The sequence below is a fragment of the Leptodactylus fuscus genome, unplaced genomic scaffold, assembly GCF_031893055.1.
Source record: "Leptodactylus fuscus isolate aLepFus1 unplaced genomic scaffold, aLepFus1.hap2 HAP2_SCAFFOLD_1202, whole genome shotgun sequence".
In the NCBI taxonomy this organism is placed as follows: domain Eukaryota; kingdom Metazoa; phylum Chordata; class Amphibia; order Anura; family Leptodactylidae; genus Leptodactylus; species Leptodactylus fuscus.
Window position 1 is genome coordinate 13,258 of NW_027440036.1, and position 15,888 is coordinate 29,145.

At 49.8% G+C, this 15,888-nt stretch overlaps 1 protein-coding gene across 1 annotated transcript; it reads right to left on the reverse strand.

Annotated features, from left to right (window-relative positions):
* Positions 1 to 7,910: 7,910 nt before the first annotated feature.
* Positions 7,911 to 10,738, reverse strand: LOC142186811 (disintegrin and metalloproteinase domain-containing protein 15-like; the record flags this gene model as incomplete). Its single annotated transcript, XM_075261374.1, has 7 exons — positions 7,911 to 8,711; positions 8,932 to 9,056; positions 9,553 to 9,624; positions 9,813 to 9,890; positions 10,226 to 10,322; positions 10,407 to 10,551; positions 10,627 to 10,738. Coding segments are annotated over 7 exons (675 nt in total), but the record flags the coding sequence as incomplete, so codon positions are not given.
* Between the last annotated feature and the right edge of the window lie 5,150 nt (positions 10,739 to 15,888).

A 15,888-nucleotide genomic window follows, 5' to 3' on the forward strand; every position in this document is an offset into this window, starting at 1 on the left:
GATTGATGGACAATTGCTCTTGATCCTCAGTGGAGTCATTCTTCGCGGAAGGAAAGAACAACTTTGAGCAGCTTAGATATGTTTTTTCCCCCTTAAGACTGCTCCGACCCCAGGAGAAGAGGCATCTACTTCCAGGTGGAACCATTTCATGGCACAGAACTGGAGCAGAGGGGCCTTTTTCAGTCTTGGATGGTTATTGTAGCTTTTAGCCTTCACCTCCTTCTTGGTAGTAGAGATGGAGCTTGTCTGGGGTCCATCACCGTAGCACGACTTCATTTCTATAGTTTGGCATAAAGTCTCTTCTTCCACAACGGTTACAGAACAAGATGAACAAACTTCCGATAAGACGTTATGTCAGGCGAGTAGATCAAGATGCCTTTCACTAAACAGATGTAGAGATCTCAGAAGAGCTTGTTGACACACTTTGGAATTACCTCTGGGACATTACAGAAACCAATAGGTACTTGTAGTGACCATCATGACCAGATGGTGAAGGCCATCTTCCACTTGTCACCCTCTCTGAGGCGGATTAGGTTGCAAGCTCCATTCATGGCCAGCCTGGAAAAGATCTTGGAGATTATCTGCAGGGGGTCTCTTGTCTCTTATGTTGATCTTGCTTAAATCTCAAAGAGACCCATCCTTCTTCTAGAAGAATGAGGACTTCCTGGTGAAACCTCTCTCAACAAGATACAAATGAGCTTTATTAGCGTTACCAAAGTAGAAGACATTTGGTGTGGCCAAAGCAAAAAGGAGGTTGGGGGTGGTGGAGGGGGGTGGGTACGGGTTCCGTGGGTTGGGGGTTTGAGTGTCCTTAGGGTCTCGTCGTTCTTGTTTGGGGTGTGTGGATATCGGTGGGTATGGGGTAGACAGGGGATGGGGGGGGCTTAGTGGTGTTTGGGTGGTGGGTTCAATAGTACATGGGGGATAGGTGGTTTGATAGTCCATGCGTTTCATCTTCCTCTTGTTTGGTGACAGCTGGACACGTATTGTGCTGCAATCTCCACAGAGGCCTCCTCTTCTCTCCAGGTTCAGTCATAGCTGAGAACTCAGACAAAGAGAACCGGTAGACACAACCCTAGTGTGGCCAAGTCAATGGAACAGCCATATGGCTGGTGAGAAGGAAGCAGAAGACATCAGAGAAGCTGACCTATTCAGGAGGAAAACCAAATGGGGGAGGGGGGATGCTGGACAAACCACAGCCAGACATCTGGAATAATAGACAGAAATGGTCACCACTGCTAAGCAATGTGAACGGAAAATGCAGGTACACGTTGCCATGGCTGCAATAAAAACGTGACCACAAAAGCGTGCACCAGGGCCAACACCAACAGCGTTACGGCTCATACATACGGTGTATAAAAGTACATGACCATGAGGTCCTTGGGTAACGTGGATCCCATAAGCCTATCCACCAAGGCCAAGCCTTCTAGGTGGACTCTACGATGACCGACCACTCTTTGGGCATCGGCCCCCAATGAATTAAGAACAGGAGTATCTCAGCTATATTGTGCACCCCACAAGTCTGGATCGGAGCCTCTGAATAAAACAGGGGGGAAAAGATTCTCTAGGTAGGGAAAATAGATCCCTGCTCGGAGTCTCCTGCGGGGACACATTGTCCAATGCCGCGCTCCTGGGAAGGCTTTGTTGAGGGTGGAAACTGACCTGATTGGTGGATCTATAAATCCCTAGACACACAATGTTTTGGAGGTACAGGTAGGGGGTACCGAGGGGCTCACCTTGTTTCTGGATCAGAGGCATTGTTCTAAATTCCCTCTGCAAGTCAGGCATAAATGGGAAATAATGGGAAGTCCGTGGCGTGACATCCTAAACGTAGCCCCTTTGCTGCCTCTAGTGAGAGACATAGCTGGTCCCATCAGTTATCAGTACATACGGTTTATACCTCCCCTGCCATGTTACATAAATGGGGTCTCCATTCAGATTCTTACTGTCCATGGTGGGCCCTACTGGTTACTCATGATCAGGACAGCTTTGATGTCTCGATAGTCCCTAATCCTAGGGTGTGTTTTCTGGGTCTGTTGGCTGACACCATGGATCATATATCTGAATTCAAAGACGTATCCCGTATAAAGGCACTAAAGCCGAAACGCGCCAGCTGGGCCTTGTGATTGAGACATGGACGCTCCTGCTACATTATGGGTATGCCTATACGTTGTTAGATGTGGGCAGTATATCTCGCTGCTTTGTCACACACTCACTTGACCCTCTTTTACGTTGGCTATTTGGCTAGTACTCTTGGGTTTGTTGATTTGAGACTAGCGGGCCTTAATTTACAGGACTCTGGTATTTACTTATTACTGTGTCATTTCCATCTGTAATATTACACTTCTAGCTGCAGCTAGCCATTGTCTACACCTTAATCTTTCTGCATATCCAGATCTAATTCTTGTGGTTATAGATTTACTTTTGGGCAATACATTTATGTAGCCACCACCTAGGATAACCAATTATATATTATTAGGATACTCGTTCCCAATATGTTGATTGATGTTATTGGTATCTCCCATGACGTCTTTTCCTCTTTCACTGGCCGTGGTTCATTACTAGTGTGTGTTTCCCTTTATGTATTTATTAATAAAAAAGATTTATAGTTTTAATGACTTTTTTGTACTTCTTTATTTCATCATCTTCTTCCGTTTTGATCCTCTCTATTGTAGTACAGTTCGGCCGTTGCTCCCCTGAGTTCGGAGGTTCCTCTCCATTGTAGCAGAGTTCGGAGGTTCCTCTCCACTGTCGTACAGTTCGGAGATTCCTCTCCACTGTAGCAGAGTTCGGAGGCTCCTCTCCACTGTCGTACAGTTCGGAGGTTCCTCTCCACTGTCGTACAGTTCGGAGATTCCTCTCCATTGTAGCAGAGTTCGGAGGTTCCTCTCCATTGTAGCAGAGTTCGGAGGTTCCTCTCCACTGTCGTACAGTTCGGAGGTTCCTCTCCATTGTAGCAGAGTTCGGAGGTTCCTCTCCACTGTCGTACAGTTCGGAGGTTCCTCTCCACTGTCGTACAGTTCGGAGGTTCCTCTCCATTGTCGTACAGTTCGGAGATTCCTCTCCATTGTAGCAGAGTTCGGAGGTTCCTCTCCATTGTAGCAGAGTTCGGAGGCTCCTCTCCACTGTCGTACAGTTCGGAGGTTCCTGTCCATTGTAGCAGAGTTCGGAGGCTCCTCTCCACTGTCGTACAGTTCGGAGGTTCCTCTCCATTGTAGCAGAGTTCGGAGGCTCCTCTCCACTGTCGTACAGTTCGGAGGTTCCTCTCCATTGTAGCAGAGTTCGGAGGCTCCTCTCCACTGTCGTACAGTTCGGAGGTTCCTCTCCATTGTAGCAGAGTTCGGAGATTCCTCTCCACTGTCGTACAGTTCGGAGGTTCCTGTCCATTGTAGCAGAGTTCGGAGGCTCCTCTCCACTGTCGTACAGTTCGGAGGTTCCTCTCCATTGTAGCAGAGTTCGGAGGCTCCTCTCCACTGTCGTACAGTTCGGAGGTTCCTGTCCATTGTAGCAGAGTTCGGAGGCTCCTCTCCACTGTCGTACAGTTCGGAGGTTCCTCTCCATTGTAGCAGAGTTCGGAGGCTCCTCTCCACTGTCGTACAGTTCGGAGGTTCCTCTCCATTGTAGCAGAGTTCGGAGGCTCCTCTCCACTGTCGTACAGTTCGGAGGTTCCTCTCCATTGTAGCAGAGTTCGGAGATTCCTCTCCACTGTCGTACAGTTCGGAGGTTCCTCTCCATTGTCGTACAGTTCGGAGGTTCCTCTCCATTGTCGTACAGTTCGGAGATTCCTCTCCATTGTAGCAGAGTTCGGAGGTTCCTCTCCATTGTAGCAGAGTTCGGAGGCTCCTCTCCACTGTCGTACAGTTCGGAGGTTCCTGTCCATTGTAGCAGAGTTCGGAGGCTCCTCTCCACTGTCGTACAGTTCGGAGGTTCCTCTCCATTGTAGCAGAGTTCGGAGGCTCCTCTCCACTGTCGTACAGTTCGGAGGTTCCTCTCCATTGTAGCAGAGTTCGGAGGCTCCTCTCCACTGTCGTACAGTTCGGAGGTTCCTCTCCATTGTAGCAGAGTTCGGAGATTCCTCTCCACTGTCGTACAGTTCGGAGGTTCCTGTCCATTGTAGCAGAGTTCGGAGATTCCTCTCCACTGTCGTACAGTTCGGAGGTTCCTCTCCATTGTAGCAGAGTTCGGAGGCTCCTCTCCACTGTCGTACAGTTCGGAGGTTCCTGTCCATTGTAGCAGAGTTCGGAGGCTCCTCTCCACTGTCGTACAGTTCGGAGGTTCCTCTCCATTGTAGCAGAGTTCGGAGGCTCCTCTCCACTGTCGTACAGTTCGGAGGTTCCTCTCCATTGTAGCAGAGTTCGGAGGCTCCTCTCCACTGTCGTACAGTTCGGAGGTTCCTCTCCATTGTAGCAGAGTTCGGAGATTCCTCTCCACTGTCGTACAGTTCGGAGGTTCTTCTCCATTGTCGTACAGTTCGGAGGTTCCTCTCCATTGTCGTACAGTTCGGAGGTTCCTCTCCATTGTAGCAGAGTTAGGAGATTCCTCTCCACTGTCGTACAGTTCGGAGATTCCTCTCCATTGTAGCAGAGTTCGGAGGTTCCTCTCCATTGTAGCAGAGTTAGGAGATTCCTCTCCACTGTCGTACAGTTCGGAGATTCCTCTCCATTGTAGCAGAGTTCGGAGGTTCCTCTCCATTGTAGCAGAGTTCGGAGGTTCCTCTCCATTGTAGCAGAGTTCGGAGGTTCCTCTCCATTGTAGCAGAGTTAGGAGATTCCTCTCCACTGTCGTACAGTTCGGAGGTTCCTCTCCACTGTCGTACAGTTCGGAGGTTCCTCTAAATTGAAGCAGAGTTACCCTGGCTTACCTTCCTGCATTTTTCCCCACATCTCCCTAAACTTTTGCAGAGCACTGTCATTTCCTTTTTCACTTTTGGCTGTAGCTGGTGCGATTGACTTCTTGCTGCTTTGTTCTTAGTGACCTCACCACCATTATAGATGTCACCCTTCACAAGCTCTGAGGAGATGTAACGTCTCAGCTCCATCTTTGTCGGTAATTTCATATTCCTTTTCTTCAGGTTCCTATTTTTTTTTGTACATAGAATGTGAACAGATCATCTCATTACGTTGACGTTCCAGGACACCTTGCGCACTTGGAGCTGTAGAACATGGACGGACCGCTCTTCTTCATCGGGATAAGACATTAATAAAATAGGTGATGTATTTCGACCATCTCCCTGTTTACCCATCTGACATCTCTTGAAGCCTCTCTGGAATGTCTGGAAAGGTCTTAAGGCTCCATTACACAGGATTCCAACATTCCTACAAGCGTCCCGACAATCCCCTGAGGAACTCACATCTGTCCGATAGGACAAAAGCCTTGCAATCCAGCTAAATAGCCCCAGACCATGACACTTCCTCCTCCATGGGGTCATACACTGAGCAGCCATCCTTCACCTATTCGACCACAAACAAAAACCCTGCACCATGTACCAAAGATGTCAAATTAGGATTCACCAATCCCTACAACCCGTACAGTTGTCCACCAATCCCTAAAACCCGTACAGTCGTCCAGCAATCCCTAAAACCCGTACAGTCGTCCAGCAATCCCTACAACCCGTACAGTCGTCCACCAATCCCTACAACCCGTACAGTCGTCTACCAATCCCTACAACCCGTACAGTCTTCCACCAAGCCCTACAACCCGTACAGTCGTCCACCAATCCCTACAACCCGTACAGTCTTCCACCAAGCCCTACAACCCGTACAGTCGTCCACCAATCCCTACAATCCAGACAGTCGTCCACCAAGCCCTACAACCCGTACAGTCGTCCACCAAGCCCTACAATCCAGTCGTCCACCAATCCCTACAACCCGTACAGTCGATCACAGGAGCTGCTGCTTGGCCAGGCAGGTTTTTATACTATATTTTGTAATCTTAGTGTCCTTCTCACATATTCTCAACCCATCGACCTACAATTGGGCAACGCAAACTGTGAACTCTCAAAAACTTGCCATCAGATTGCGTAGTGGTCTTCAGGCAGCCTGACGTCTTTCCACCGGTTTCCAAGTGGCATTGGATGGTATAAGAACAATTCTCACCCAATATCCAACCACATGTTGCTTCCCGCGCTCCTGAACACCTCCCTGATATATATATATATATATATATATATATATATACAGTCCTATGAAAAAGTTTGGGCACCCCTATTAATCTTAATCATTTTTAGTTCTAAATATTTTGGTGTTTGCAGCAGCCATTTCAGTTTGATATATCTAATAACTGATGGACACAGTAATATTTCAGGATTGAAATGAGGTTTATTGTACTAACAGAAAATGTGCAATATGCATTAAACCAAAATTTGACCGGTGCAAAAGTATGGGCACCTCAACAGAAAAGTGACATTAATATTTAGTAGATCCTCCTTTTGCAAAGATAACAACCTCTAGTCGCTTCCTGTAGCTTTTAATCAGTTCCTGGATCCTGGATGAAGGGATTTTGGACAAACAATTCGCGTTCAGTTAAGTTAGATGGTGGCCGAGCATGGACAGCCCGCTTCCAATCATCCCACAGATGTTCAATGATATTCAGGTCTGGGGACTGGGATGGCCATTCCAGAACATTGTAATTGTTCCTCTGCATGAATGCCTGAGGATTTGGAGCTTTGGTGTTTTGGATCATTGTCTTGCTGAAATATCCATCCCCGGCGTAACTTCAACTTCGTCACTGATTCTTGAACATTATTCTCAAGAATCTGCTGATACTGAGTGGAATCCATGCGACTCTCAACTTTACCAAGATTCCCGATGCCGGCATTGGCTACACAGCCCCAAAGCATGATGGAACCTCCACCAAATCTTACAGTGGGTAGCATGTGTTTTTCTTGGAATGCTGTTTCTTTTTGGACGCCATGCATAACGCCTTTTTTTATAACCAAACAACTCAATTTTTGTTTCCAAAATGAAGCTGCCTTGTCCAAATGTGCTTTTTCATACCTCAGACAACTCTATTTGTGGCGTACGTGCAGAAACGGCTTCTTTCTCATCACTCTCCCATACAGCTTCTATTTGTGCAAAGTGCGCTGTATAGTTGACCGATGCACAGTGACACCATCTGCAGCAAGATGATGCTGCAGCTCTTTGGAGGTGTCTGTGGATTGTCCTTGACTCTTCTCACCATTCTTCTTCTCTGCCTTTCTGATATTTTTCTTGGCCTGCCACTTCTGGGCTTAACAAGAACTGTCCCTGTGGTCTTCCATTTCCTTACTATGTTCCTCACAGTGGAAACTGACAGGTTAAATCTCTGAGACAACGTTTTGTATCCTTCCCCTGAACAACTATGTTGAACAATCTTTGTTTTCAGATCATTTGAGAGCGGGCTGTCCATACTCGGCGACCATCAAACTTAACTGAACTTGAATTGTTTTGTAGAAAGAAATGGTCCAAAATCCCTTCATCCAGGATCCAGGAACTGATTAAAAGCTACAGGAAGCGACTAGAGGCTGTTATCTCTGCAAAAGGAGGATCTACTAAATATTAATGTCGCTTTTCTGTTGAGGTGCCCATACTTTTGCACCGGTCAAATTTTGGTTTAATGCATATTGCACATTTTCTGTTAGTACAATAAACCTCATTACAATCCTGAAATATTACTGTGTCCATCAGTTATTAGATATATCAAACTGAAATGGCTGCTGCAAACACCAAAATATTTAGAACTAAAAATGATTAAGATTAATAGGGGTGCCCAAACTTTTTCATAGGACTGTATATATATATATATATATATATATGTAAAAGCTCTTTGCTGTAAAATCAGAATTTCAGACAATTTTTGCTTTTAAGATTAAAATTTCATATTTTGATATTTTTAACTTACTTTTGAACCATTTCAAGTCATTTGGTAGAACTTCATGTCAAAAACAACCAGAGAAAGCGAGACGTCCTAACAGTGTGGGCCGGGATTGTCCCTTCAAGTCCATATACATTGGTGTGTTTATAAAGAAATAAGGGGACAACCCAAAATGAATAAAAAGAAGTGTCATCTGCAGCGGATCGGGGGTCAGTTCAGACTGTGTCGATGGTGCGGTGGCAGATCAGGAACCGAGAAGGCACAGGCCCGGAACGCAGCAGACTCTTTATCACTCCTCATATATATATAGACAGTCCATCTACCATGGTCACATACTGCCCCCTGCAGGCAGCTCACAGGTTAAACACCACATCTGAACGGTGAAGAGTCTCTCCATGGTCCCGGAGCCGCCGAGATCTGAAGTGGAGGATCAGCAGACACTTGTGTAACCTCTTACCGCTCCGAGAGCCCCTGAAGACGTACAGGAATCCCGACACATACAGGGACACGGGACCCTCCAATCAGCACGCAGAGTGCCTCGTTCAATGGATCTCACTCATCTCACCCCCCCCCCATTTATTGCACATCATTATGTAAACTCAGCCAACACACGCCTGTACACGCACACGCACACGCACTCCAAAGACTCAACAACATGATAAAAAGGTGAACGTCTCAAAGTAAAATGGCCCCACAAGTCCAGCTGGGGGTGATGAGTGTACAAAGGCACACGTGTCCTATAGGAGGCCGAAGCCTCACTGTACAGTAGTCACTATGCAAGAGGGAATCTGGTGGGGTGTCCTCAGACCACGTGTTACACTCTGGGGGTCCGTCTTGTGTAGGGGGGCAGTGGAGCATTCCTAAAAAAAACAAAACAACAGACAAATGTCAAGATGGCGGCACAAGAAAATATCATCCAGAAGAAGGACGGCTATTGGGAGGACCCGCCATCAGCGTGAAGTATTACCCAGCTCTCTGTGACACGATCACCAGGGAATCACAGACACGTGCAAAAATAAGTGCCCCCTCCTAAACTATCAGAGAAAGCACAGGCTCAGAGCCACACAGAAGCAGCCTTACCGGGCGGGCACGGCCATGATATGTTCAGGGTAGGAGGGCACCCCCAGCAGCGGGTCCTGGCAATGCTGAACAGGACTCAGAGGTAACGGCTTCTTCGGGGGCGGAGGTTTGGTAAAGGACGAGACCTGCAAGTGAGGAAACACATGAGAAGGAGGAAGACATGGACGGCAGGAGAGGGGCGAGCAACCGGAGCCAAACCACAAGAGCAGATTATATATATCGTACCAATACATGTCTATCATACATACAGGTAACAGAGAGCGATATATCCATCGCAACACCCAGGAACACTCCCAGAGACGGTGAGGATTACACAGTGGAGACAAGGAAGAGGTTGATGAGCTCGTGTCCATCTGCTTTCGGTGCCGGTACGTATCTCGTCTCTTTAGGGTGGTGGTCTCATGTGTACGGCTCCTCACACTCCCAGTCCTCGTCTCTGACGTTTGCTGTTCCTCTCCATAGTCTTCCTTTATATTTGTCACGATCCACCTGACACTTCCGCCCCCCCCCCAGTGTTCGCTCGGAGGGGCCATCTCTTTCTGCTTTACAGTCATATACTTTCCCCTCCCAATCCCATATCCCCTCCCCCCATAATGGTTTACAATGCCCCTTGCTCGTTACCTGGGCCCGACGTGGGACGGGGTCCACAGGAAGGGGCCGATTTGGGGCAGGCGGCCTGTCCTGAGCAGCAGCCTGGGTGAAGAAAGCGGTGAGAATGACTGACAGCCATGCAGAGGGGTCTGTGCCCAGCCATGAAGGACACGGACTCTGGGAACGATGAAGGGATTATAGGGGAAGGGGCGACATGCAGAGTATATTGGGAGCAGCAGCCATTGCAGGGGCAGTACCACCACCACCACCACCGCACAAAGAGTCATTACCTGGCTGCGCCTCTGAACGGGGTCAGGTGGCAGAGGCTTGGATGGAGGATCGGGCCGGTCACAGCCTTCACAATCAGACTGAGGACAGAGGAGACAATGGTGGCAGAAGGTGCGACATGGACATAGAGAGGATGGGGAGCGCAGAGAAGAGGGAGCAGGAAGAGAGAAAAAGGAGACAGGTCAGTATTGTAAGAGGTTAGTCATGGGTTAATGGCCAGTCTGGAAGTCACATATAGAACATGCCAAGTACATGCATGGCCAGCAGTGCTCTTACTATGACAGGGGGCAGATGGAGACCCCTGGAGAAGACCCCTAGCCTGGACTACTGCTCCTGAGGAGAGAGATGATGAGACTGCCGTGCCCTAATGAGAAGGGGCTGTTATCTGCAGGGTGGAGCCGCTTCTCCTCCTCACCTGGTTACTTGATGACATCACCTGCAGCTCTGTGCTCTGTGCCCAGTGAGGTGGCGGAGGCCGCTGGGGTCGGGCTGGGCCGCTTGTCTCGGTGACCCTGAAGATAGGCACATATGAGTGAAGGGGTCACTAGGTGCCCTGTGGGGGTTAGGGGACACGCTGCACTTCCACATGGCCTCACCTGTACTGACATTTGCCACTTTGGGTGAAGACCGTACTCAGTTTTCTCTGGAGAAATCCTCGTTTCAGGTAACAGAAGAGGAGGAGGACAAGGAGGCAAATGACCAGGAGAACAAGGACCACGGTGGCGGCCACCGAGCTGCGGCCTGCAGAAAACAACAGTATAATATACATGCACAAGATGTGAATATAGTGTGGGGTGAGAAGAGCCCAATCCTCACCATGGTCCAGGGCTACCGGCCCACTGTCCAGGCTGCCACCATAACCAGAAGAGTCGCAGTGCGGAGGAGCCCATCCCGGATTACAATGACAGTTACCGTTATTGTTACACACCTGCAGAGAAGAGGAAAGGTGAGCAGAGGAGTGAGCAGGATGGGACAGGGGGTAAGAGGATAGTCAGACCGGACGGGGGGGGGGGAGCAAAAGGATAGCCAGAGACAGGATGGGAGGTAAGAGGATAGTCAGAGACAGGACGGGAGGTAAGAGGATAGTCAGAGACAGGACGGGAGGTAAGAGGATAGTCAGAGACAGGACGGGAGGTAAGAGGATAGTCAGACAGGACGGGAGGTAAGAGGATAGTCAGAGACAGGATGGGAGGTAAGAGGATAGTCAGACCGGACGGGGGGGGGGGGGAGCAAAAGGATAGCCAGAGACAGGATGGGAGGTATGAGGATAGTCAGAGACAAGACGGGAGGTAAGAGGATAGTCAGAGACAGGACAGGAGGTAAGAGGATAGTCAGACAGGACGGGAGGTAAGAGGATAGTCAGAGACAGGATGGGAGGTAAGAGGATAGTCAGACCGGACGGGGGGGGGGGAGCAAAAGGATAGCCAGAGACAGGATGGGAGGTATGAGGATAGTCAGAGACAAGACGGGAGGTAAGAGGATAGTCAGAGACAGGACGGGAGGTAAGAGGATAGTCAGAGACAGGACAGGAGGTAAGAGGATAGTCAGACCGGACGGGGGGGGGGGGAGCAAAAGGATAGCCAGAGACAGGATGGGAGGTAAGAGGATAGTCAGAGACAAGACGGGAGGTAAGAGGATAGTCAGACCGGACAGGGGGGGGGGGAGCAAAAGGATAGCCAGAGACAGGATGGGAGGTATGAGGATAGTCAGAGACAAGACGGGACGTAAGAGGATAGTCAGAGACAGGACGGGAGGTAAGAGGATAGTCAGAGACAAGACGGGAGGTAAGAGGATAGTCAGAGACAGGACAGGAGGTAAGAGGATAGTCAGACAGGACAGGAGGTAAGAGGATAGTCAGAGACAGGATGGGAGGTAAGAGGATAGTCAGAGACAAGACAGGAGGTATGAGGATAGTCAGACAGGACAGGAGGTAAGAGGATAGTCAGAGACAGGATGGGAGGTAAGAGGATAGTCAGAGACAAGACAGGAGGTATGAGGATAGTCAGACAGGACAGGAGGTAAGAGGATAGTCAGAGACAGGATGGGAGGTAAGAGGATAGTCAGACAGGACAGGAGGTAAGAGGATAGTCAGAGACAGGACAGGAGGTATGAGGATAGTCAGAGACAGGACAGGAGGTAAGAGGATAGTCAGAGACAGGACGGGAGGTATGAGGATAGCCAGAGACAGGACAGGAGGTAAGAGGATAGTCAGAGACAGGACAGGAGGTAAGAGGATAATCAGACCGGACGGAGGGGGGGGAGCAAAAGGATAGCCAGAGACAGGATGGGAGGTATGAGGATAGTCAGAGACAAGACAGGAGGTAAGAGGATAGCCAGAGACAGGACAGGAGGTAAGAGGATAGTCAGAGACAGGACAGGAGGTAAGAGGATAGTCAGAGACAGGACAGGAGGTATGAGGATAGTCAGAGACAGGACAGGAGGTAAGAGGATAGTCAGAGACAGGACAGGAGGTATGAGGATAGTCAGAGACAGGACAGGAGGTAAGAGGATAGTCAGAGACAGGACAGGAGGTAAGAGGATAGTCAGAGACAGGACAGGAGGTAAGAGGATAGTCAGAGACAGGACAGGAGGTAAGAGGATAGTCAGAGACAGGACGGGAGGTAAGAGGATAGTCAGAGACAGGACAGGAGGTAAGAGGATAGTCAGAGACAGGACAGGAGGTAAGAGGATAGTCAGAGACAGGACGGGAGGTAAGAGGATAGTCAGACCGGACGGGGAGGGGGGAGCTAAAGGATAGCCAGAGACAGGATGGGAGGTATGAGGATAGACAAGACGGGAGGTAAGAGGATAGTCAGACCGGACGGGGGGGGGGGAGCAAAAGGATAGCCAGAGACAGGATGGGAGGTATGAGGATAGTCAGACAGGACAGGAGGTAAGAGGATAGTCAGAGACAGGACGGGAGGTATGAGGATAGCCAGAGACAGGACAGGAGGTAAGAGGATAGTCAGAGACAGGACAGGAGGTAAGAGGATAGTCAGACCGGACAGGAGGTAAGAGGATAGTCAGAGACAGGATGGGAGGTATGAGGATAGTCAGACAGGACAGGAGGTAAGAGGATAGTCAGACCGGACGGGGGGGGGGAGCAAAAGGATAGCCAGAGACAGGATGGGAGGTATGAGGATAGTCAGAGACAAGACGGGAGGTAAGAGGATAGTCAGACCGGACGGGGGGGGGGGGGGGGGCAAAAGGATAGCCAGAGACAGGACAGGAGGTAAGAGGATAGTCAGAGACAGGACAGGAGGTAAGAGGATAGTCAGAGACAGGATGGGAGGTAAGAGGATAGTCAGACAGGACAGGAGGTAAGAGGATAGTCAGAGACAGGATGGGAGGTAAGAGGATAGTCAGACAGGACCGGAGGTAAGAGGATAGTCAGAGACAGGACGGGAGGTAAGAGGATAGTCAGAGACAGGACGGGAGGTAAGAGGATAGTCAGAGACAGGACAGGAGGTAAGAAGATAGTCAGAGACAGGACAGGAGGTTAAGAGGATAGCCAGACAGGACAGGAGGTAAGAGGATAGTCAGAGACAGGACAGGAGGTAAGAGGATAGTCAGAGACAGGATGGGAGGTAAGAGGATAGTCAGACAGGACAGGAGGTAAGAGGATAGTCAGAGACAGGACAGGAGGTAAGAGGATAGTCAGAGACAGGACAGGAGGTAAGAGGATAGTCAGAGACAGGATGGGAGGTAAGAGGATAGTCAGACAGGACAGGAGGTAAGAGGATAGTCAGAGACAGGATGGGAGGTAAGAGGATAGTCAGAGACAAGACAGGAGGTATGAGGATAGTCAGACAGGACAGGAGGTAAGAGGATAGTCAGAGACAGGATGGGAGGTAAGAGGATAGTCAGACAGGACAGGAGGTAAGAGGATAGTCAGAGACAGGACGGGAGGTATGAGGATAGTCAGAGACAGGACAGGAGGTAAGAGGATAGTCAGAGACAGGACGGGAGGTATGAGGATAGCCAGAGACAGGACAGGAGGTAAGAGGATAGTCAGAGACAGGACAGGAGGTAAGAGGATAATCAGACCGGACGGAGGGGGGGGAGCAAAAGGATAGCCAGAGACAGGATGGGAGGTATGAGGATAGTCAGAGACAAGACAGGAGGTAAGAGGATAGCCAGAGACAGGACAGGAGGTAAGAGGATAGTCAGAGACAGGACAGGAGGTAAGAGGATAGTCAGAGACAGGACAGGAGGTATGAGGATAGTCAGAGACAGGACAGGAGGTAAGAGGATAGTCAGAGACAGGACAGGAGGTATGAGGATAGTCAGAGACAGGACAGGAGGTAAGAGGATAGTCAGAGACAGGACAGGAGGTAAGAGGATAGTCAGAGACAGGACAGGAGGTAAGAGGATAGTCAGAGACAGGACAGGAGGTAAGAGGATAGTCAGAGACAGGACGGGAGGTAAGAGGATAGTCAGAGACAGGACAGGAGGTAAGAGGATAGTCAGAGACAGGACAGGAGGTAAGAGGATAGTCAGACCGGACGGGGAGGGGGGAGCTAAAGGATAGCCAGAGACAGGATGGGAGGTATGAGGATAGTCAGACAGGACAGGAGGTAAGAGGATAGTCAGAGACAGGACGGGAGGTATGAGGATAGCCAGAGACAGGACAGGAGGTAAGAGGATAGTCAGACCGGACGGGGGGGGGGGGGAGCAAAAGGATAGCCAGAGACAGGATGGGAGGTATGAGGATAGTCAGACAGGACAGGAGGTAAGAGGATAGTCAGAGACAGGACGGGAGGTATGAGGATAGCCAGAGACAGGACAGGAGGTAAGAGGATAGTCAGAGACAGGACAGGAGGTAAGAGGATAGTCAGACCGGACAGGAGGTAAGAGGATAGTCAGAGACAGGATGGGAGGTATGAGGATAGTCAGACAGGACAGGAGGTAAGAGGATAGTCAGACCGGACGGGGGGGGGGAGCAAAAGGATAGCCAGAGACAGGATGGGAGGTATGAGGATAGTCAGAGACAAGACGGGAGGTAAGAGGATAGTCAGACCGGACGGGGGGGGGGGGCAAAAGGATAGCCAGAGACAGGACAGGAGGTAAGAGGATAGTCAGAGACAGGACGGGAGGTAAGAGGATAGTCAGAGACAGGATGGGAGGTAAGAGGATAGTCAGACAGGACAGGAGGTAAGAGGATAGTCAGAGACAGGATGGGAGGTAAGAGGATAGTCAGACAGGACCGGAGGTAAGAGGATAGTCAGAGACAGGACGGGAGGTAAGAGGATAGTCAGAGACAGGACGGGAGGTAAGAGGATAGTCAGAGACAGGACAGGAGGTAAGAAGATAGTCAGAGACAGGACAGGAGGTAAGAGGATAGCCAGACAGGACAGGAGGTAAGAGGATAGTCAGAGACAGGACAGGAGGTAAGAGGATAGTCAGAGACAGGATGGGAGGTAAGAGGATAGTCAGACAGGACAGGAGGTAAGAGGATAGTCAGAGACAGGACAGGAGGTAAGAGGATAGTCAGAGACAGGACAGGAGGTAAGAGGATAGTCAGAGACAGGATGGGAGGTAAGAGGATAGTCAGACAGGACAGGAGGTAAGAGGATAGTCAGAGACAGGATGGGAGGTAAGAGGATAGTCAGACAGGACCGGAGGTAAGAGGATAGTCAGAGACAGGACGGGAGGTAAGAGGATAGTCAGAGACAGGACGGGAGGTAAGAGGATAGTCAGAGACAGGACAGGAGGTAAGAAGATAGTCAGAGACAGGACAGGAGGTAAGAGGATAGTCAGAGACAGGATGGGAGGTAAGAGGATAGTCAGAGACAGGACAGGAGGTAAGAGGATAGTCAGAGACAGGACAGGAGGTAAGAGGATAGTCAGAGACAGGACCGGAGGTAAGAGGATAGTCAGACAGGACAGGAGGTAAGAGGATAGTCAGAGACAGGAGGTAAGAGGATAGTCAGAGACAAGACGGGAGGTAAGAGGATAGCCAGAGACAGGACGGGAGGTATGAGGATAGTCAGAGACAGGACGGGAGGTAAGAGGATAGTCAGAGACAGGATGGGAGGTATGAGGAGAGCCAGAGACAGGACGGGAGGTAAGAGGATA